Raw genomic sequence first — 25124 nt, forward strand, 5'->3', positions numbered from 1 at the left:
CTGTTCATTATTTTCAGCAGTTCTGTAGCTTTAGCAATATTTAAGGGAGAGCATGGAGATTTTACCTCTGTTGTTTAATTGATTTAGCCTGTGGTCACTTATAGTAATTAATGAAATCCCATTTCCAGATACCTGCGCTGGGTTACTTTTTAGCTCATGATGTGTGGAGAAAGGAAAGAACAGCTTGTTTCATTGGAAAGAAAAAAAGCCTTGGGAGAATAGGAAAGTGGCAGAAGATAAAGCTCGATGCAGATTATTTTGAACAGAAAGACCTGGTGATTTAAAAACCCCAAGTGCTGTCCTCTGAAATATACATCATGTTAGATAAGCTTCCTTGGTAATAAGCATCAGTCACTGTTTGAGATTTTGACCAAATTATAGTTTGAATCCACAATTTTAATTACAAGGAAGAAACTTAAGCAGATGAATAAGAAAGAATATAAACTATATTTTAGTCTCATCTAAGTTAAAACTGTAAAACAATTTGCATAACTACCTTTATGTCTATGACTGTTAAATACAAAAACAAATATATTATTAATTGCCTGGCAGTTGGAGTGACAGGTAAACTGGGGATTAACAGAAGGGCTGTGTTGGTGTATATGTGTCTGTGTGTCTGTCTGTGTAGGTCCATGTGGAGTGGATGGATGTCCAGGTGGCAGAAATTATACTATCTAAGAAATAAAAAGGTTTAGCATTTTTAAACCACTCTTTCTTAAGATTACAATATCTGATGAGTACAGATTTGCCTTCTAGAGCTGTGAAGTGATAATGCTTTAGTTAGGAAAAGCAATCGAGAGAACATGTTGGTTGCATAGGAGAGTGATTTCATGTTGCTTTTACTGCCTTGTCATTTTACATGGTTGCTACTGTCAGAAAGTTGGATCATCAAAAATCATGATGAGAATGCCACAACTGTTGGTTCTCAAAGCTTCAAAAGATATTTTCCTTATTTATCCAGGAGTTTGCTATTATATTTAAAGATCCAGGTTATGCATATACCTGACAATCCTGTAAAAGGTGACAGGAGAAGCTAACATGAGAAGCACCAGTCTGGGCCCGGATTATTGTAAACCATGTCTGGGTCTCTTCAGAATTCTCCTGTCCTGACCCAGCACACAGAGTTTTGGAGTGGGGAACTTCAGTGCAAAATAGTCTTAAACGTTTGTGACTTCCCTGATTTATCAGTGAGGAGATCTCACAATCACGGTGTAGCAGTTCCTTTTCCCATTAAATTATTTTGCAGTTTTGCTACTGAAAAGAATCATGAAGAAATATGAGGCAGGTGGATTTTGATGGTCATATCTTAAATAAAATCAGCCTCCAAAGAGATATTTTTGCTAATTCAGAAGATAAATGTCCTGTGATAAAGTCTCAGATAAATGTTTGCGTGGTGTTGGTGAAAGATAGGAAGTTTTTTCAACACCATTTTAGGATCCGTTAGTTCTCAGATTTCCTCTTCCTTTATTCTTCCTGTAAGTGGCTCAGATTTCAAAGATGAGACATATCCCCAAATAATACAACAGGTAAAAGAAGGTTTATGTTTAGTGTTCATTAACAAAATCAGTTTGCCTGGTATCATACACAGGTCCTGATTCATGTAGGCTGAAGGCAGCGTATTAGATGCACCAACTGAAAAATGTCATATAAAAACCAGTATTAGTTTCACAGAGCAGAATACCCTTTAGTGAGCCCAAATGATGCAAAGAGTTTAGTGTTCACACATTTTCCTTCAGATTTCTTCAAGCTAGATACACCATACATTTAGTTTTGCATTTCAGGGTTAAAGTGTTTGGAGGTGTCTGAAATAGCTAACAGATGAATCATTCTTCCATTTAATTCTCTATGTTGCAACAGAAATTCCGAGTAGATAAATGTGCTCAAACCAGGGAGAATCGGAGGAAATGTGTTTGTTAGTTGTTGAGGAGGGTAGTAAGATCTGGGGTCCTCCAGCAATAAAATGAATGATTAGTAAGGGAAAAAAAATTTTTGCTAATAAAAGAAAATAAATAGAAATGTGAGTGTGTCATATGTGTGTTATGTGTATGTATACATAATTTCTTCTACTTCTAAGTTCATGCATATAGACATAGCTATGATTAAATATATCTGTGCTAAGCCTTCGGAGGAGATTTATCATTACTAAAATGTAAAATCCTGAGAACTTGGGAATGCTTGGCTCTTTCCCATATTCTGCTGTGTCAGTGGAATTCCCTGTTACACTTTTCGGAGATGTAAGATGTGATATTGATTTCTTGAGGAGGAAAGAACACAGAAAATGAAATGATAGGTCAGTTGCGAGACCAACAACGATGATCCTTCGGCTTCTGTATATTAGCTTTCCCTGATTTGACTGTCACCTGCTTCATCCCTCTGCTAGGTCAGTGTGCAGGAAGTTCACTTTACTTTCAGGGAGACATGGTTGCCTTCAGTAACCTACAGCCACTGAAACAGGCTAATTCATCCACCGATGAGGGTTAAAGGGTACTGCTGTTTCCCTCTTAGAGATTTGTTTAGAGACGTCAATGGTGCAGACTGTTAAAATGGTTGGATACCGTGCATTTTATAACTCCATTTCTTGTGCCACAAGTGAGAGGTAGAAAGTGTGAGAGGAACCCTTTCTCAGAGTGTACTTGCTTGGAGGCGGTCACATTTGCTTATGAAATAGTCCCCTCAGGGCTCAAGAAGCGGAAATGAAAAACCAAAGGGCTTTCTTGAACTGTTTCTATGCGTCCATGAAGAGTATATTACATTGGATATTAGTATTAGTTACTGAGGCAGAAATCAGGTAGAGAGAGGAGAAATATGGAAATAACTTTTTCCTGATGCTGTTTCCTCAGGATGCTCTTTGAATGTTTAGGAAGAAAACCCCATGAGTTACTGATGAGGCAGCTGTAAACAGGGGAAGTGACAGATGTAATGAAAGTCTCGGGGACTGTCCTAGAAGAGGTCCCAGCACTGGTTGTGTGAGCATTATTTACATGAAGATGAACAGATGGATACATTTGATCAAATTCTGTGGGGTCCCTACATCAGAATTCTGTTTAGCATTTTGAATCTGTGGTTTCAAATGCATCTATTTCTGATGCTTTTACAGGAGCGACTTCTATATCTTATTTTTTGGAGGGTTGGAGGTTGTCAGAATAATGTTAAAAATGGCACTTTACCATTTATTGTAGCGATTTCGATTCCGTTCCTATTTATTGTTCTGTCATGGTGATTTATTTCTCTAGACACTTAGAAGACAATCACAAGAGATAAGCTAGATGTGATAATTTATGCCATTTGGGGAAGAGAAATGTTAAAGAACTTACAGACACAACCCGGTTCTAATAGTGAAGTAGAAAAGTATAATTCAATTTTCAGGAACCGGGATCGATACGCTGTGTCAGCAGGATGGTGGTGCGACTCTCCTTGGCTTAAAAAAATTAGAATGAAAGTAGAAAATGAGTGCAGTCCTGCCTGTGCCAATTTTGGTGTATAAATGCCTGCCTTCTGGAATATTAATGTATTTCTCTAAAGTACACGATCTATGAAGTTTCTTCTCCTTTCCCCTTTTCTTTGGTTCATCATTGTTTTAGTATTTATGCCACTTCGCAGTCCTCGAGATACTCATACCTGTCTTCCTTCTCCGATGGTGTGTCCAGGGGCATTCGCACCGGATGCTGAAGATTCGTTGTGTAGTACAGCCATGGTCGTGTAGGTTTTCAAGAGGTGTTAGAACAGATTCACAGAACCTAGTGGTTCATGCTAACTGCTTTAACCGATGACCAGTGTAGCCACCTGAGGTTTAGTTCATGTTAACTGCTTTGAACCATGGCCAGTGTAGCCACCTAAAGTTTGAGGTCACAAAAATGAAAATGTTTTGATGCAGACCAGAGGCAGCTCTACCTTGAAGCAAGTGTAGTGTAAGTTCATTCTGTGCTTCTCGTTGTGGCCTAATATGGTAATCACATGGATATAGGTTTTCATTAAATCTGCAAAAGTGACTAGTATCCTTATTGGTATTTATTGTTGCTTTCCCTCTATCCCTTTTTCCCGTTACCTATGGTGTTAGAGTGACGTGGGCATTTGAGGGATCATAAAAAGGGAAATTAATCTGGAGATACACTGAGTTTAAGTTGAGTAGGATTCATATGTACCATCCACACTCAATTTCAATCTACAGTTATGTGATTAGTAGCCGTGCAGGATGAGTGTGGCTCCTGGGAAAGGCCCTGCTGGACAGAGTAACAGCAAGTTTCTCCTGTGTCACTAGACACTGAAATCATGTAGCCAGTGGAAGAAAAACTGTGTTTGAATAGAGAGAGCCAGATGCTAGCCTCTGGAAGAATTCTTCCAAATCCTCTACCTCATAAGAAACTTGAGAAAGGTTTCCCAAAATTTGATATTGTCTGAAAATTTTACATTACTTTACCAAAAATACATTGGAAAGATGAAAGGATTTTTTTCCTCAATTGTCTCTAACAACAAGGATGACAACTAAATTCTATCAACTATACCACTGGAAAGATTAAAATATCTTTGTCTTGTATCTCTACATCTCCCTAAAAAGTTCTCTCTGTGTATAATTGCACTCTATCCATAAAATTCTCTCTATGAAATTGTGGCTGATGTGAGGAGGGCACTCTTAATCATAAAGGTTTCAGGCCTTACAAAACTTGTATCTTCCCCTAATGAGAACACATTTTGCAACAGTCAGATAGATGCCATGTTTCTAAAGGTCCTCCTAGGAGTTTAAAACTGTGAAGAATAAACCATATTTTCAGATCTTTTTTAAATATTGAAAAGCATTTGTCACATGACTAGGGATTTGTTTGAATTAATAGAGTATCCTAAGTGTGATGCTGAGTACTTTTTTTTTTTTTTTTTTAATCCCAGTCAAAATTTAATTTGTGTACCTTCAGGTGGTTTGTAAGTAAGTAAACTACAAGCATGAGTTTCCTTTTTAGTCAAATGCTGTTGAACAAGACCCAGTTTTTTCAGTCACTCCTAAAACAATCCCTCAGTTTGATGAGATGAATAATACTGATAATACTGATGTCAGTGATTCTGATCCTGGACTGTCATTGATCTCGGTAAGCTGTCCCCATTGATCACCTCTGGCTCGAGTAAGGACTGGAAATGACTATATTGGAAATGCAAGAAGCTCTTAACACTTCTTCTCCTTAGTTCCAAGCTTCACGTGGCCCTGCTACTTGGATTTCTTTGGCTGTTAGCCTGTCATGGTGTCTTGCTTAGAAATGGCACTCTCTACATGTTTGCCGGATGAACTGTTGTCCTTTTATCTAGCTGTGTGTTCTTGCTCCTCCCATCTCCGCTAGACCACTGGCGCTACAGGGCATAATCACTGCATATCCGTCTCCATTTTCCCCCAGGAACCGTTGATCATAGCAGTACTCTTCCTATAGTGAGCCTACACATGCTGGTGATGGTGGTGATGCTGCTGGTGGTGGTGTTACGGTCCTAACTAGTCAGAATCTGGCCAGCCAGGAATATTATGGTAATATTTTGTTCTTTGGATAAATATAGTCCTTTTTACCTTACTTCCTGATTCAGAATGTCTACCAAACCATCCTGAATCTCTATCAAAATCTATACGAATGTACTATACCTGTAACTTAGAAGATGTTACAACTGAACTCAAATCTTTGATTGAGCATGATTTTCTTGCATTTCTTGCTTCTGTTTTCAGTTCCTATACACACACTTTATGTGAATAAGATGAACATTAGCAGATTATCTACATCTCTTCATTTCTATTCTACAGCAATAGCCCCTTAGAGTAATATATGAAGTTTTAGTAATTTTCTTCGTATCAGAGAGTTTCTAACAATGTTAATGGAAGTTAGACTGGTTGCAGAGACATTCGTGAGAACTACCTATGCTGTAACATTTAAACAATTTATTTGATCTCTCTTTAGCTTACCTGCTCATGTCTTTGGAACATTGATGTTGACCTTGTTGGAACTTTGTCTATAATCATGATAAGTCCTTCAATAAAATCTAATAGAAAATGACATTTAAATTTCCAAGTGATTTATTAACCCTTTGAACACTTTGTGATGTTTTATGCCCATTTTAGCAAGGAGATACTCTTATTACACTATGTTCATATATTATTTCCTTGAATGCCCAATGCTTAGTGACTTCATATTTTAAAAAATAATAAAAGAGGAATAACAACAGCATAAAAAGTAGATAATCCTGAGCATTGCTTACTTCCTGATAAAAAGTGAGAAATAATCTTTGAGGACAGCAAAAGATAGTGAACTTTCATAAGCCATCAGACTGCAATCCTGTTTTTCAAAGCATCTGTATGACTTTGGCCTTGCATCTGGGCTTCCGTTTCCACACAGAGAAAACAAGAAACAGATTACTCCTACTTTTCACCTGGCCTACTCTTAACCTTCCTTCAGGATTTATCTCAGTCATTCTTTTGTTTGGGAAACTGTTGCTTACTTCTAGGGGAGCTGAGTGCCTTCTTTGCGCATACTCCCTCAAAGCCCTTAAGGCATTCTGTTATAGCTGTCTGGTTATTAATTTCTTTCTCTTTAAGGCCTGTGCCTCTAAGGGCAAGGGTCATGTCTTTTTGCCACCACCATGTAGCTCAGAGTGGGACTCAGAAAAGGAAGGTGACTAAGAACACAAGCCAAGTTCATATCCTAGATCTTGGTTCCAACACTGATTGATTATGTACATTTGATCAAATTCCTTAATTTACCTAGAGCTTTGTTTCCTTCTGTAGAATGAGGATAATAATGGCTGCCTCATCAGTGTTATTATCAGAATAAACTGAAGTGTTATTTTTTAAGCCCGTAACAAAGTGCCTGGCATGTAGAAAGCGCTCAGTTAATGCTATTACTACTATTATTGCTAAAAGAAAATACACATGTTGTATGATTTTTAAGGTTCTTTCACATATTAGAATCTATGATCATTCCATTCTGTTTATTGACTAAGAAATAAAATGATACTTTTAGCCTTCTGATTTTGGATATGGGGACAGAATCGCCATCTGTTAAAAATGCTTATTATTTGTGTGCATTAAGAACTGTGAAGGGCTTGAGATTTTTACCCTATTTGCAAGCTAGTACCTCAGTTTACCTGCCACAGTTTCATGGATGCTGATAGAAGACAGAAGATCTTGGATTAGTGACAAAGTACAGTTTATCACTCATAGCAATTCTGGTAGCCAGAAAATTAGCATTTGTACCAGTTCTTTAAGACTTAATTCCCATATGGTGATTCAAAGACAGCCTGGGGATACCTACACTTGGCAGGGTGGGGGTGGGGGGATAACCTGAGCTTAAGGAACCTGACTCTTTTATATCAGGTGGCAAGCATGCCTAAACTTTGCCACTAGATGAGACATTATCCTTATTAAACTGGACAGTAAACATACCTACGCTAGTTCTGGAGGGAGACACTGCCTTTGACTTTCTCTGTACAAATATCCTTGAAAAGGTAGCCCCAAAGAAAGGCACTTGGTGCCTTCATTCATAAAAGAACACAAGAGACAGAGACCTACAGGGAATGGTCTCTCAAACATGGAAATTTGTATTTCTATGGAGTGAATTTGCAACTTTTATCAGATTCCTTAAAGGGGTATGTGAACTAAAAAATGTTTAAGTCTCTAAATTCCTAATTCATTATTCAGAGTGATAACATATTTGAGAACACCAAAAGGTAAAGAATAAGGAAGCAAGATACCGCATAGGAAATAGCATGTGGCATTTTTGTGTTGGAAGGAATTTGCTACCACAGAATCAGGTCTTTTATTTGGCTCTAATTAAGAATGGAACTTGGGGCACATGGCTGGCTCAGTCAGTAGACCATGCAACTCTTGATCTCCGGGTCATGAGTTCAAGCCCCATGTTGGGCATAGAGCTTACCAAAAAAAAAAAAGGGGAGGGGGACAGAACTCAGTCCAGAGATGGCGCCCTGAACCCTATCCAATAGGAAATAGAATTGAGAACTCTGGCTTTAGTGAAGAATGTGAACAGGGTAAGGACAAAAATTGACAGCTTTTTCTCTAATGAGGACGTTACTAATTATTATAATGCTTATTAAAATAATTTGCCACATACAAAGATAACCAGATTCATTTTTAAGATTGGAAATGCATTGTTGGTGAGTTTTTGGTGGATGCTATACATCACAGGAAAGTCGAAGATTATTCCCTTAACTCAAATAAATTTCCATTTTCATTTCATCTTGTCAAAATGTATGCTTCTGACTTTCCCCATTTGCATCACTTTATTTTCAACATTCTTATAAGCAAAGTGTTATAAATACCATGGCAGATTATTTTATGATCCATTTATCTCAGTAATGGTGACCTCTGTCACTTGAACCACTGTTCAATGTATTGTCAAACAGCAAAGATTAAGACACAGGGCATTTTGTGGAATTAGTGACTACCCAAGAGCTTATAGCCTTGTGCCAAACCAGTCATTAGTGCTCAGCAAATGTTACGTTCTGAAAGCATTATTATGATTATGTAACAAAAATAAGAGACAAAAACAGATGGCTTAAATAAAAATACTGCTAATCCAGGGTTTCTCAACCTCAACACTATTTACATTTTGGGCTGGATAATTCTTCATTGTAGGGAGATAGCGTGTGCACTGTAGGATGTTTAGAAGCATCCCTGGCCTCTATCTACCCTTTAGATGCCAGTAGTAGCCATCCTACCCCCCACCCCCACCCCCCTACTAGGGTCACAATTAAAAATGGCAGTGCAATGCAGAATATTCCCTAGATGTAGGGGGCAGAATTACCCTCCGTGGAGAACCACTGTGCTAGTCCCATTTTTAAAGTGAGAATGTTCAATCAATGAAAGAGAAGGTAAATAGAGAGTATCACATAAGCCTGATGAACATTCACAGCTTCAGAAATAAATTTAGGCTTCCATAGTTTGAGGGATTTCCACATGACCTCTCTGCCAGTTCCTAAAGTACTGCGTGTGATCTGTTCCAGAGCATGGTGGACAGGAAAGAAGACTGGTTTTGGGTTCTTGCCTTTTTCTGCTGCTTTGTCCTTTTGTGATTTGAGGTCAAGTCATAATTTGTCTGAGTTTGTTTTTCATCTGTAAGAGAGAGCATCCCCTGTCATACCTACCTTGGAGAACTGCTGTGAGAATCAAATCAGATACTGTAAGTGAAAATGCCCTGTAAAGGGTAAAGATCTCTCTAATTATTAGGATAAGAAAGATACAAATTTTTTTTTTAAGAATTTCTCGAAAATTTTCGAACATTCCTTGAAATAGCCAGAGGAACTGCAGGGCATTGCAAAAAAGGATTTGAGAATCACTTTTTTTGAAGATGCCCTTTAGTCCTGCTTAGCTCACTTTTCTGTGTTCTTGGTTGCCATGTGCTGAGGGGCTGGGACAGAAGGCGCGGTTGAAGGAGTAGTGGAAAGACTTGGCTGACAGCAGCCAGGAAGCAGCACTCAGTGTTCAAAAAGCATAAGTACTTTGTTTATGTTTCCTCAGTAACCAAAGAGTATCTATAAATTAAGTAACTAGAGACTTTAAAAAGGAGAAAATTAAGTGAATGATGTAAATTTGTTAAAAAAGAGATATTGCTGATTTGTTACCTTGTATCTGATTTATGATGTTTTATGCCTTTTATTAACTAAAAATCTGTTGTGAGTTTTTTTTTTTTTGTAATAGCTTTATATTTTATGTAATAGCTTTATCTTTTTTGGTAAAAAATGAATATCCTTTACCTGGTGCTAAACCTTTTAAATAATGTAGAATTGCCACAGTCTTTTTCCCCTATTAAATATTTAGTGCTGGCCTTCCTTGCCTGGAATTGAATAAAAATATATGCCTGATCCTTAAAAAATAGAGTAATTTAGTCTCAGATTAAAATGGATCTTAAAAGCTACATGACCCAATGTACTATTTAGTTCAGAAATCCTGTTCTTGGACTTCTGACAGATGGCCCTTCAGTCTCTGCTTGATCTTCTACCTTTCCTCGGTATAGAATATATTTGGAAGATTTTAAAGATGAGAAAACTGAAGGCTACACAAACTATGCAGCTGTGTCCAAGATCACTTGGGTAGTAAGTAGCAAAGCCAGAAAGTGCCCCATTCTGTCTGAATCCAAAGCTCCGGCTTCAGTCCTAAATCATTTATTTGGCTTTGCTCCAACTAATTCCATTGTTAGATCATTCTTTTTTAAAAAGTTATTTTTCACAAGACACTGAAATCTACTTCTCCATTGCTTTGCTGAGAAACTAAAACTCAAAAACAGCACCTTGTTCTTCTGTGTGGACTATGAGATAGAGTATATCCTATAAATGGTAACCCTTCAAATCCCTTTTTTGTAATTAAGGGTCAACCCCCTCTCCTACTCCTAAATTTGATCATTTGGCCTGAATGTATCATCTCCTAACTGACTTAGCACACTTGTCATAGCCATTGTATTTCTGGTTGACTTTTTCCTGGGTGTGGAGTACTTACACAGTCCCCTACCTCTAGGGACAGAAACCAGGTCTGAACCAATATTTGAAATCATCATCTTATCCTTGGTCATTGGTTTTACCCAGTTTTGACTTGGGCACTCTGCACTTATTAACTGTGTTTTCTCTTTTTCCCACTGCCACCTCTTGTTCTTTGCTTGCATCCAGATTGCTTCCACTAAAAATTACAAAGTATTGTATACTCTCTTTGGTCTGGATAGTTTTCAAACAAGACTTTATATTAAAGTAGGTTAAAGTACAGCTTGATTAAAGTCCATCATTTCAATTTTAAGATCTCTTTATATATTTTAAAATTTCCTCACAGATTAGAATTCACATTTGATAAGTATATCTTCATCGAGTTATATGATTACTACATAATTATTCAAGTGTTTGGGGTAAGTTAAAATCATAAATATTATTTGTATCCTTTCCCATTAATTATTAAGCACATGTCTGTTTCAGAGAAATTTAATCTATATGTTTGATTCATAGTCCCATAATTTTTCAAAGTGTAATTTTGTAAGAGCCATCTAACATCAGTCATTTTTATGGGGTGTGTGTGTGTGTGTGTGTGTGTGCATGCACACACACATTTGTCTTCGTTCCTAACATCAAAAGGTCATGTATTGTTATGAATAAACAAATGCCTGTATGTTAAACATATCTTGTCTAAGACATAAACTTGGTTAACTAGTCTCTGCCATCTACCATTGGAAAAATGTATTTTCATGACAGATTGAGCTACATCCTTACAATAGCCTAGCCAGATTCCCATGATGTTAGGCATTGGGTAGAATTTCCAGGACCAATAGTAAGTCTCTGTTGTTTTCATTGGTCCATGACAAGTCAATGAAAGAACAGGATATCAATATTAATCGACAGACGATATGGAATACGAGTAGCCTGTCCGGTACATGAATACATTATGAATATTACATATAGGACCATACACTTCAGGCATGGTGAATATTGGACCAGCATGCTATTGACAAGGTCCTATACTTTAGGTGGCCTTGACCTGCTTCAAGGGCACTATGAATAAAGGATAAATAATGGTTCTGCCAGTAGGTGATAAAAAGCAAAATAAAGTCAGCACTCTTTCTGGTCAGAGTCCAAGCAAGAAGACAGAAACCACTATGATTATTTTAAAAAGGGGGATGTGATGTTGAAAAATTGTGACACACTTACCATGATAAATTGTAAAGGCAACCTGGAGTTCAGCAAGAAGTTACTGCCACCCTTATGCTGGAGACAAAAACAGGAGGCAGGGTTCCCCAGGTTGCTAAGGGAAGCTGAAAGCATGGGGACCTGTCTGGCAGGACATGGGGCCAGGTGGAGATGGCGCTTCTGCCCAAGATGCCTGGTAAAACAGAGGAAGAGGGAAGAACTTCAAACAGCAGAAATTCGATAGATGTTGAAAGTTGAAGATGGGTGATGGCAGTTTGTTTTCCTCATGTCTCTATTTTGAATACGTAAGTGTCTATAATAACATGTTTTTTAAAAAGTAAATGAAGGAGAGAGTGAGCCCAAAGTGCTCACCTACACACATACATTCATACACACATGCGCCCATGTACATGTGCACCATGGTGTTCCACCCTGCCCCCAACATCAGGTTTCAGTCTCTCTCCAGTAGCTGAACTCACCTGGAAGCCAACTGCCAGGGGAGTCCAAGAAACTTGTCCCACTGAGGTTCGCCCACGTCCAGATCAACAGGGCAGGAGACAGACAAAGAAAGGATCTAAAACAAAGAGACTGGTAGACCCTCTCCCAGGACAGATGAGGCAATGACTTTCCTGCTGCCATCCACACAGAGTTCTAGCTAGAACTGCCTGCTGCTCATTTGGTTTTCTGAACCTCTCAAATATATCCTCTATCTAAACCTAATTTTTTTTGTTGCTCTGAAAGTGGGATCGGGACACATAGTTTGATTATTAGACCCAACCTCTGCCACACTGAGCCTTTGGATACTGTGATGTCCATATAACACACCAGTTGAAATCTTTCCCTTGCATAGAGGGGTAAAGGAAAATGATGATGATTAAAACTTTGACCTATTATATAGTAAGAGTCTTTGGCACACATTTTTTGTGTGTATTGGATATAAGAAAACCATACTCAAGTTTTTATATGTTCAGCCGTGAATACCGAAAATTAAAACTAAGCAAAGCAAAGTGGGAGTAAACTATTTATGCAGTTATTAGAATTAACATATAAGATATTACTATCATATTGGGATCGGTCTGTACTGATGTTATGTTAATAAGTGGGTACTTGGTTCTCAAAAAATTTCTAAACAAGCTGGGTTTTAATACTAGAAATAACACTTTTCTAACAAAAAAACTATAAAGTTTCTTTCGGGGCCTGCTGTATGGTTGTGTAGGTAATGTATTTTCTGAATGGCCCACCTAAGGAGGCATCTGTCTCTTATTTACACAAAGGCACTCAATGTGCTAGCAACGACCTGATCTTCCAACTCTGATATAATCAGGGGGGGCAGTATTGCTAGGAGAAGTTTCATGGTCTTCTCTATAAAGAATTTTTACTTTTAGTATCCATGTGAGGATTCTAAGAGGTCCCCTTGAAGAATAGCTTGACTCAGAGCAGAACAAAGCTACATGCTAACTTTAGATGTTCATGTTTCCTATTTGCATTCAGGCCAAGAATATTTATTTACCTTTACTACTTTCTTATTAATATGAGTTAATCTGCTATATAATACTAAAACCTTTAATTATAGAAAGATCAAGATGGGAATCAGAAAGTGTGCTTCTGTCCCCAAATGATTAAGACAATGGCATGTTCTCAGTGTACATGTATTAATGTGCCTTCATACTAATATACAAATTGCGCATTTTATAGAAGCTAAGGTATTTTAACAACTAGGTTAAGGAAACTTACATAAGTTTTGAATTTAGATCTTTAAAATACAATTTTACTTATTTATACAAAGCAGGGCCCTCTGTACATTGGGAAAGTGATTTTCCAATCAGGTCATAATGGATGGGTTTTAAGGAACAGATGGCAGTCTTAAACAGTAGTGAAGTTGCAGGTGCTGGCCTCAGACGGTGTCCAAAGCCCAGATCTAGCACTGCCTTGAGGAACCAGTCAGGTTTTCTAACTTTTCTGTTTGATACTGCATGCTATGAAATGTACTAACCTACAGAAGTTTCTGGGACGGTCAAGCTTAGTGGATCTAAGTGTGTAAAGCACTTAGAACAGTGCCTGATAGATAGCACTAAAAAAACAAAATAAAACAAAACAAAAAACCTTATTGAAGTTCATTATTTTATCAAAAAATACCAACTTTTTTTGAGTTATCATTTGTTTTCATATTCAACTTAGTAATACTTCTTTTTCTTCTTAGGCTTTCTTACCGCTCACCTTATTTGCCCCTTATCTCTCTATCCTGATGCCCTGATACTAGTCTTGAATTATTCTGAGATTGGAATAATCTACAGGACATGTAGATATTTTGCTCTCTCTCTCTCTCTCTCTCTCTGTCTCATTTATGTATTCCTCATTTATTACTTTTTCTCACATTCCTAAAAAATCCTACTTATTGATCAGATATATTTCCTTTGTCTGAGGAAGATGGTATTAGGAAACAGCATAACCCAGTACAGTGGAATTAAGATTTGGCAATGTATCTCTGTAGCTCCTCCCAGTTTTAAAATTCTCTGAATCTCTGAAATTGAAAAATCAGAAATTTGAATAGGTGATGCACTTGAAATCACAGTGGAACACAGTTTTTCCCATACCCCCTTTTGGGGTGTATGTGTGTGTGTGTGTGTTTACTCAACATGTGTATATTTTCCACTTTCCCCATCTGGCATCTGCTTTAGCACCAGCTTCTCTAGCTGTTCTGTGTCAAGAGTACTTTAGCCTTTTCATTATGGAAGGGAAAGAAATGAAATAATATAAAAAAGAAAATCCTTCCACCAAGCCCGCTCCACCTCACTTTTTGTTTTGTTGTTTCTAAGCAAGTTTCTTGCCATTTACCTTTGCATTTGCATTGCTTATTGATTGGCAATTTTAAAATTGTTTATTGTGCTCTTTTGTTTCACTGTTCAAGAGCTAAAACAAAAGCTACCAGGCCCTTCGAGGTACACATTTGCATGCGGTGAGCGTTGCCCGAGGAAAAAGTAATTGCTAATGCATATTTATGTGGCACAAATTTGCCATTTGTTTATGCATAAAATTATCAATAGTGCAGGGCGGCCCAGCCGTAGAAAATGGTGACCTTTTTAGCTTAATAAATAGAAATCAGCTGTTATTGTGAAGAGATCAGCCATTTATTCTGTGTTGAGGGACATTGCCGGGAAAATGCAGATTGGGGCTGGCAATATCATTAAATGGAAGGCCAATGACCCTTTCGGTAGAGTCTATTATACTTTATCTAATAGGGGATAAATGGCTCTGGTTGGCAATTGGAATAAAGAACAACAGTTTTTTTTTTTTTTCTTTTTAAAATTTCAATCTGTAATTTTGTAACTATATGGATTTTAAGCTAGTAAAACCGAACAGGGACTCTCAGCTGACCTGTTGCTAGAATTATCTCAAAAAGTATCTGTTTTCAATTTGCTTTTCCTGTTCATTACTTTTTATTTTGATTTGTACCCATTGACACAAAGAGTAAGTCAAATGATGTTTTTTTTTGTTGTTGTATTCAGGAAAATAGATCTTCCTTTAGTTTTTAGCTTTCTTGTTCCTTTTTTTGGCCATCCTTTTATCTTTGCACCGCAGATAATTTTGTGTTTTTCAGGGTTGTTCTGTATTTGATGTTTTAAAAATACTATAAGTAGAAGAAGCTATCCCTTTATAAAGTTACTAACATTGTAAATTGAGAGTTTTTTTGTCGTTTAGCTAAACATGATACTTTGTAATTGATAAGAAGGGCATTTGAAGCAAGTATGTGGTCCTTTGCATTAAAGACTATTCTATAAATATAAAACTTTCGTGTGTGTGTGTGTGTGTGTGTGTGTTCTTAATACATTAAAAAAAAAACAGCAGATAGTCGTGTATCTTTTTATGGTGTTTTTCTGCTGATTCTGATAGAGGAAATGCCTACGAGCTGGTCTATGACAGTGGTTTAATGTGTAATCTCATAGTACGTTTACTTGGCTAGTATCTCTTCAGTCTATTATGAGCATTTCTGCCTTTCAGGATTTTTTATCCAGTTTTTTTCAATCATTATAGAATTCACTATTAAATGGAAGTTACGTTTTTTGTTTTTTTTTTCATTATTATGTAATATTTGATGCACTCAAAATTTTATGTAAGTTTAGAAACATGATAACGGAACAGAGGAGGCCTGCCCACACACCTCAGAGCACAGTGAGCTCTAGGGAGCAACCTGCATGGGCTCCTCCCTGGTTGTGTTTCTTAACACAAGCACGCCCACCAGGTTTAAAGTTTCTATAAGAGCAGATCTGCAACCACCAATCTTTCCCTCCAGCTGCACTTTCCTATGACATTGCATTCTGCTGCACTTTGTCACCAGAGTGACTGAGGAACCTTTTACCGGCAGAAATGGGTCTGTTGGTCCTTTTTAAAGTAGAGGGTGTAAATAGGATTCAGACACTAGGGTACATTAGTCCATAAAATGAATATATTTTTTATGTCATTTATAAGGTATTGATTTTAGGTCCATTAGATTCACAGTCCCTAGTGGGAGAAAAAACAATGATTTAATGGATAGGTTGGAATTCCAGAAGGAAGCACAATAGCAGTGATTAACCCCTTCTCTTTGACTCCCTGCCGCATTATTTAACATGGTGGAGTAGCTGAGGGCTCTGGGGGAGAGGGACAGTTTGTCCTCTGTCTTCCTTGCACTCTATGAGGGATCACAAAACAAATTTCAGCTGGATTATTACTGTCTCTGAATGTGATAGAGCAGAGCACTCTGGGTTGGTAAGAGTTGCTCTAGTTTGTTTTATAAGGTAGTTTTTAAGTTGATGATTGTGTTATGTTTTTACAAAATCTAGAGCATATATATTTGGAAAGTCGTAATTTATGATACTGTTTAGGGAGATCATAGACTATGAAGGAATAAAGCTTACGTTTTTAAAAAAAAATTTTATTCTCAACTCTGAGAAAGGAGAGTTCATCATAGTGTTATTATGCCAGTTTTATCCTTTCTTAAGCAAGTTTTAAGTAATGTGAGTGAGAATGGCCATCACAGTAATTTTTTAAATAGGGTGTTTCCTGTTCTACAAATGCATAGAAAATTATTGGTTTACACAAGCTTCTTTTCTGATAAAAGGATGACTGAAATAACATTTTACTTCTGTGTCCAGAGCACTCATAATAATTCTAGCAATTTATCCCAATTAATGTTACTACCACCTAAAAGGAATTTTCTCTTAGGCTTCTTTTGGCAGTTACATTTTCCTTCTTATATATGAAAAAATATATATAGGTAGGAAATTTGTAAAAATTCTAATTATACTTCCAACTATCTGATGTACTGTATGTTAAGGTTGAATAAAATTATGCCAACCAAAGTTTGACTTTCTTAAAAATTGACCTGACATAAAGAATATGGTATCAATAAGCATTTTTAGAATTTTATATTTTAATTCAAGTTTTTCAAATTCTATGACAAAAATGTAAAAATACAGGCTCCCTCTTGTGGGTAAAATTACCACCTGTATATTTCTGTGTTGCCAACATACAGGATATGACAAAATTTTTGTTCATTCTTAGGTAAATTCTGTGTCATCTCTTTATTTGGTCAGTTGTGACATTTCACTTAACTGAAAAAATGTAGAGTTTAGGGTACTTTTTTAGTAACGCTTTTAATGAAAAGGATTTTTTTAAAAATTAGCAGACTATGTATAGACAACCTTTGCTTTACTGCAGCAGTATAATTTTTTTTTTTTAAATATTTAATTTATTTTTTATTTTTTTTTTATTTCCAGCATAACAGTATTCATTATTTTTGCACCACACCCCGTGCTCCATGCAATCCGTGCCCTCTATAATACCCACCACCTGGTACCCCAACCTCCCACCCCCCGTCCCTTCAAAACCCTCAGATTGTTTTTCAGAGTCCATAGTCTCTCATGGTTCACCTCCCCTTCCAATTTCCCCCAACTCCCTTCTCCACTCTAAGTCCCCATGTCCTCCATGCTATTTGTTATGCTCCACAAATAAGTGAAACCATATGATAATTGACTCTCTCTGCTTGACTTATTTCACTCAGCATAATCTCTTCCAGTCCCGTCCATGTTGCTACAAAAGTTGGGTATTCATCCTTTCTGATGGAGGCATAATACTCTATCCCCAGGGGTACAGGTCTGTGAATCACCAGGTTTACACACTTCATAGCTTGCCATTTGCGACAACATGGATGGAACTAGAGTGTATCATGCTTAGCGAAATAAGTCAAGCAGAGAAAGACAACTATCATATGATCTCCTTGATATGAGGAAGTGGTGATGCAACATGGGGGCTTAAGTGGGTAGGAGAAGAATAAAGGAAACAAGATGGGATTGGGAGGGAGACAAACCATAAGTGACTTTTAATCTCACAAAACAAACTGAGGGTTGCTGGGGGGAGGGGGTTTGGGAGAAGGGAGTGGGATTATGGACATTGGGGAGGGTATGTGCTTTGGTGAGTGCTATGAAGTATAATTTCTGATGTTCAAAATTTTTAATAACTTTTTTCATTTTGGAATACTCTCCAATGGGATAATTAGCAAATTAATGAAATAATGTGGAGCTTTTTTTTTTTTTATTTTTGAGAGAAAGAGCAGGAGGAGGGGCAAAGGGGGAGTGTGTGTGTGTGTGAGAGAGAGGAGAATCTCAAGCAGGCTCCACACTGAGTGCAGAGCCACATGCAGAAAACTAAGAACATGACCTGAGCTGAAATTGAGTCAGAGGCTTAATCGACTGAGCCACCCAAGTGCCCCAATAATGCAAAGTCATCAGTGTGACGACTTTTGGATTTCTGTGTTTATTAGCAGAAGTTCTGATACTGGAGTGAAGTAACATCCCTTCCTGCCCATCATGCTCCAGACAGATACCATATGGTAATAAAACTACTCAAATGCCATAAATCTTGTCATCAAAACTGAATAATCAATGGTGTAGTAAGAATGAACACGGAAGCATTACCCAGCTCTCCCTGGATTGAACTAACACTGAATAAATACTAATAAATACTAACACTAATACTGAATAAACTGGTCTGGGACCCAGGCTATGGCTAGACCACCATGTATGGGTTCTCTGCTTTCAGAAGTCTGACACCTAGGAATTTCAACGGAGTAACAGAGGCCATTTCTGTCCAGCCTGGGGAAACAGGACAGAGCTTTTGTGCACTCATGAAAGTGGCAAGAACAGTATTTCTGAAGTTGAGCTAAGTAGCACAGTCCTAGAGATATATAGTGAAAATTGTGAATGTAGACATAGCTGAATGACTCCCACTAAGATGTTACCATGTGGACAGATGCTGTCAGGTATTTGAAAGGAATCAAGGAAAGGATCTATGAGGACACATGAAGATTTCTCATAAATCATTCCAAGAACTAAAAATTTATTTTAATTTTGCCTGTCCTATAGTATCTGCACGATATTTACATGAAAATTAGACAGAATGAACAGCTTCTGAGGGGATTAATATATATATACATATATGCATGTAATGTAATTTATATGTGTATATGTTTTTAGATTAATTCTGGTAGTGTAACGCCCAAATTCCGAGACCCCCCAAAGACGACCATCAGAGTCCAGAGTCAAAGCCAAACAGCAGGGGTCGTTTATTACGAGTTCAAACCCGGACCTCCGCGCTCTCGCTGCCGGTGACGCTAAGAGGTCCCAAGCTCAGGATCACAACACCTTTTATACACTATTTTTGGGGAAGTAGGGGCTTAGCATACATCATAGCATCTTGTAACAAATCACCACATACCACGGGAAAATCAAAAAGCAACTCTATAATATGACTGGCGCACTACAGAGCGGGAAAAGGCTGGGAACAGAGTATTGGTTAGGTCAAAGGGCTGTCATTCTTCAAACTGCTTAGTTGGCGCCGCTAGGGTATGTGTCACCTCAGGATTGTCACCCTGTCAAGCCGCGGGGTGCCAGGTGGTTATTATCTCTTGCACCCAGAGCTGGGTGGGGGGTCCGGGAGCAGTCACTCTGCCAGGTTCAATTCTGGGCGGGGATTGTGTGGTTACAGAGTGCCTATAGAAAGTTTGCTGGTATTTTTCCATCTCCTCATGGGTTAGCAAGCGAAGGTACAGAAGCAGAAATAGCGGTAATGGTTATAATTTAGGCATCTCAGTAGCATTAAAGTGCCAAATTAATGCCCCTTTCCCCATAAACAATAACTTCATTATATTTTTTATATTTTTATACATTTATGTAAATTTACATATAGAAATTTATTTTGAAAATCTTGGAAAAAAAATCTTTGAAAATCCTGCTTCCAAAAGTCCTATGTCGATGCATTTACTAAAATGTGCTGTTAATGGTCTACTTTTGTTTTTTCTAGCACTCCTCTTGCTGATGACACAATTCCTCTGTGAATCCGTTTACAAGATTCTGAAAGCTGAACAGAGAATTTTGGCACTGCACTGGGTAGGAAAAAGGTATATTCATAAAATACATTAATATACACCTTTGAAAAATCAATTACTACATTTGCTGCTTTACAAAAATGGAAGTTTATATGCCTTCTCTTATTTTTAATTTATAAGTAAAATATATGACATATGCATATTAAACTATACTACATAGTCTTTTATATTCAGATGACAACTAGATTTGTAATTATAATTTGGAAACTCATTATGAAGGTAATGTCTCTAAACTGGCAGATGATAGCAACATTTCTTTTATTTTTGTTTTCTTAATGAGATACACTTTTCTTGAAGTTGTGAAAGCTTTTTTTCTCCATTGAAAAATGTTTTTTTAAAACATTTGTTCCTGCTTTTTTGTCATTGTTGCAAAAGAACTATTTTGGTCACAATAGGTAGGTCACATATTTTACAAAAACTTCCATAGACTCTTAAGTATCCAGGGTATATTTTTGTAAACATGTACAAAAATATAATGTTGCTCAGAACAAACAGATATTTTCCAATTTGCTTATTTAGTGGGCATCTGTCTGTGAGTGCATTTATGAAATGCTTGTTTGTCTTTTCAAAAAAGTTATACTCTGGGAATAGGAACTGAAAGTTTGACCACAGACCTAGACTTGAAAATCCTCCTATATTCTAGTGGTTGACTAACTTTCATGTATGTGACAGCAAAAAAGATTGGAGGTAAGGGATCCTTTGTTTAGAAGTTTATCACTAGTAAGATGGAAAGGGACTTCTGTTTTTCCTAAAAAGAATCACAGAAAATGGTCTTTTTGAATAGTGAACTAAAATTTATTTATTCATTAATCCACTCTTACGGTCTTATAATTTACGTTTCTAGAACTTCAAGATGTAAGTTTAATTGTGAAAACCTTTAGAATCAATCGTTGCTATTACCTTCTTTAAAAATTGTTAAAACCTAAATTATATCCTTAAAGTATTTATAAACAAGACTTCATATATTCAGGGACAAATGAAATAATAAAATATGGAAGAAAACATTGTGATTAATGGATTTTTATTTTAACAGAAGTGGAATAAGTCACAAATGGGTTATTGCAAATATGAAACTTATGTAGTTTTACAAGTGAAAACCAATATCAATATGATTAAAAGGCAAATGTAAATCTTGGGCTACTTCTAGTAAATATGGCCAACATCACATGTAAAGAGCTATTATTATAAGAATGCACTAACATCTTAATTTATATAGATAAACTATAAGAACAAATATTGAGGAATGTAATTCTAATACAGTATACTAATAAAAGAAATGCAGGGTTATGGATACTATCCAACCAGTAAAAAGCAGTTTGGAATGATAATGTTGTAACAAGAATATGGCGAGGTGGGTGCTTTCAATACTGTTGGAAAGCATTGTATTTGTTCAACTTTTCTAGGAAGTGATTTGGCCATCTCTGGTATGAGCCTTACATGTTTCCAAAGCATCCTATGCAACATTTCCACTCCACTAGTTTGGAAAACTTTTGGTTACAAGTAATCCAAAAGAGTTTTTTAAAAGATGGAAATTTACATTTTCTCTTTGTGAAGCCTGTGTAAGCAGTTTGGTGCTGGTCGGGTGACTCCACAGTCATCAGGGACCTAGATCCTTCATCTCTTACTCTTTTACTCTAGTGTTTTAGAATAAGAATTGGTATTCCAGTCATCATGTACATGTCCTAGCTACAGGATGGGAATATTACTAGGAGAAGATCATGCTCCCTCTCTTTAAGGAAATCTTCTGCAAGGTGTTCATAGCCCTTCCATTTACATTCCACTGGCTAGAACATAGTCATACAAAAAAGCCATACTTAAAAAGGCTGGAAAATGTAGTTTTTATTCTGGGAGATGAATCTGGAAAAGTTATTATAGTGGAATAATAAGAGACTGGATATTAGGGCCCTATAAACAATATTTGGCAGTTTCACTTCCAGGAATCTAACTTAATGAAATAATTAAAGGAAGAGACCAAATGATATAAATATATTTGTTCATTTTCATTATTTTATAATGGGAATAATTTGAGATTGACTAAATTGTCCAGCAGTGGAACAGTAGATGGATAAATTTGAGTACATTTGTATTATACAGTCAATAAAATATTTGTAATATATTACAAATGCATAAAAATTAACAGGGAAATACCTGAAAGTTAATACATCAAATATTAGCTCTAGATCATGGAATCATGAGTAGTTTTAATTTTCTTTGTAGATTACACAGTTGTTTATTTATACTTATTTATTTTTAAATATTTTATTTATTTATTTGAGAGAGAGAGAGAGAGATCATGAGCAGGGGGAAAGGGTAGAAGTAGAAAAACAGACTCCCTGCTGAGTAGGGACCCTGATTTGGGACTTGAACCCAGGACCCTGATATCATGACCTGGGCCACCCAGGTGCCTTACACAATTTTTTAAATAATAAATATGACTTCATACTAAAATTTGAAAATACAAGAAGTATGGGATTCCAAAAGGTTTACTGAAGTTGCTTAGTGTTCCTGTTAAAAAGACTACTATGTCTATTCCAGGAGAAATGAATCAGCATCGCACCCATCCTTTTTGACTTTTTCCTGAAGTTAGGCTGCAGTGAGCTTCAGAAATCTTGACCACATTGCAGCCAGCTGCCTCATTTAGGTTAGGGAAGACTGAGATACTGTTTTGCAGTTCAATAGCATGCACCAGGCTCCTGACAGTTGTTGATAATCATGCCTATTTCAAAGGCAAAGAGCGAAGTTTTAAAGACTGACCTTTCTTGTGTGTGAGTGAGAGGTTGCCCATTGCAGTTCTGGATTAAGAAAGGTCTCTTTTTTGTATGGTAAAGGATTTTTAAAATTATAATGTTAAGAGAATATTAAAGAAATGAGAATTTAACTCAAAGCTAAGAGAAAAATTAAATTGCAGAGCAATTCATCAGAAATTCTCTGCAGAAATTAAAGTGAAAACATTTCTCCCCTGAACCTAAGCTGACTATACTTTTTGGAATTTATAAGAGAACTATAGTGTTGAGAGTATAGACTTTGAAGACAGATTGAGCTCAGTTCCTGATGGTATCTGTATGTCTACTGTTCAGTTTGTTCCTTAACCACTGATTCCTCGTGTGTAAAATATAAGTAATAATAGAAGACACTATACCCTGCAAATATTTATCACATGGACACTGGTGTAACTACACTGATTGAACAGCATAAACTTTGGACTTCAAAGCCCAGACCATTACTAGAAATAGTCACTTTGTAAATAACTGAAGTTTCAATTCAGTAAGAAGATAACATAATTTAAAATCTAAATGCCCGTAATAACATAATCTCAAAATATATTAAGGACAAATTGCCAAAACAGCAAGGAGAAATATGCAAACCCACAATAACATTTTAAACCAGTTCTTTTAGTAATTGATAGAATAAAGTAGACAGAAAAAATCTGTAAGGATATAGAGTTGAAAGACAAGTTTAAGAAACTTGACCTTATAGGTATATACAGAACTTTGCATAAATTGCAAAACTGACATTACTTTGAAGAAGACATGGAAAAATTACAAAAATTGCTATATGTTGAGTCATAAAATAGGTCTCAACCATTTTCAAAGAATTGGAATCATACCAGTTTCACTAGAAATCAAGTTGCAAATAAATTTTAGAAACGTATAACTAGAAATAAGTTTCAAGATTTCAAAGAAATCACAATAGTAATTTTAAATATTTTAAACTAAACGAATAGAACTTCTTACATGTTACCATTATAGAATGCCTATAGGAAGTACTTCCTGGAAAAATTATATTTTAAATAAATGTACTAAGAAAAATAAAGAATGAAAATAAGGAGGCATTTCAAAAAAGCAAAAACAAAATGGAATAAACTCAAAGTAATAAAATCAAGAGTCAATGAAAGCAAGAGCATAATTAATAAAGTAGGAAATAGTCATATGGAGAGGACCAAGAAAGTAAAAAAAAATTGATTGTTGCAGAAGAAGAGCAAGTTTTCCAGTCCTCTGATGAGAACAAACAAGAGAGCAAGTGATAAAGGGCAAATAACCAACATCAAGAATGACAAAGACTATATCATCACAGTTGTGTAAATATTAAACAGACAGTAATGAATATTACGAACTTTATGTTATCAACTTCACATTGGTAAATATGAAGAATTGGATGAATGGGCAAGTTCCTAGAAAAACACAATGTAACAAAATTTATTCAAAAAGAAAGGGAGAGGGGCACCTGGGTGGCTCAGTGGGGTAAAGCCTCTGTCTTTGGCTCAGGTCATGGTCCCGGGGTCCCGGGATTAAGCCCAGCAGGGAGCCTGCTTCCTCAACTCTCTCTGCCTGCCTCTCTGCCTACTTGTGATCTCTCTCTGTCAAATAAATAAATTAAAAAAAAAGAAAGAAAGAAAGAAAAGGAGAACCTGAATAGTTCTGAATAGTTCTGTAACCATTAAAGAAATTTAATTCAGTAATCAAAAATCTGCCTATAAAGAAAATTCCAGACCCAGGTAGCTCCACAGACAAATTCAAGGAAGAAATAGTCTAATTTTACATAAGTCTAATTATGTCTAATTTTACATAAGTCTTTTTCACAAACTTACTTTATAAAGATAATATAATCTTGATACCAAACTTGACAAGTATGATGAGGAAAAGCATTTACAGGCAAATTCCTCTCATGAATATAAATGGAAAAACCATCAACCAAATATTACCAAACCAAATTCAGCATATAAAAAGGATCACTAACCATGACCAAGTTGGTTTATTACAGAAATTCTAGGTTTGCTAACACATTAAAAAAAGAAAAGCTATAATCTATATAATACAGATTAAAGAAAAGTATTAAATGATCATTTCAATTAATACAAAAAGCACTTAACATTCAACATCTATTCTGATTTTTTAAAAGTTTTAGAAAGCTAAAAATAGGAAAGCATTTCTTTAATGTGATATAAAATACCCATAGCAAATATAAATTATAATAGTATAAGTTGGAAGCTTTCCTTTTGTGATCAAGAACAAGACAAGGATATTTTCTATCACTCCTGCTATTTAGCATTTTTTCTGGAGAT

The 25124-nt window shown here is 36.3% G+C and overlaps 1 protein-coding gene across 9 annotated transcripts in view; it reads left to right on the forward strand.

The window, feature by feature from the left end:
• SOX5 (SRY-box transcription factor 5) overlaps positions 1–25124 on the forward strand; it is a 985042-nt gene that overhangs the window by 249360 nt on the left and 710558 nt on the right. For 7 of the 9 annotated variants that reach the window (XM_032349915.1, XM_032349912.1, XM_032349920.1 and 4 more), the window contains one exon: positions 19978–20074. In XM_032349915.1, coding sequence (XP_032205806.1) covers positions 19992–20074 — 83 coding nt within the window. In that variant the 5' untranslated portion in view covers positions 19978–19991. Of the gene's footprint in view, positions 1–19977; positions 20075–25124 lie in introns of those variants that run through there. The other 2 variants (XM_032349922.1, XM_032349923.1) reach the window with 1 other exon arrangement.

The sequence above is a fragment of the Mustela erminea genome, chromosome 6 (assembly GCF_009829155.1).
Source record: "Mustela erminea isolate mMusErm1 chromosome 6, mMusErm1.Pri, whole genome shotgun sequence".
NCBI lineage: Eukaryota > Metazoa > Chordata > Mammalia > Carnivora > Mustelidae > Mustela > Mustela erminea.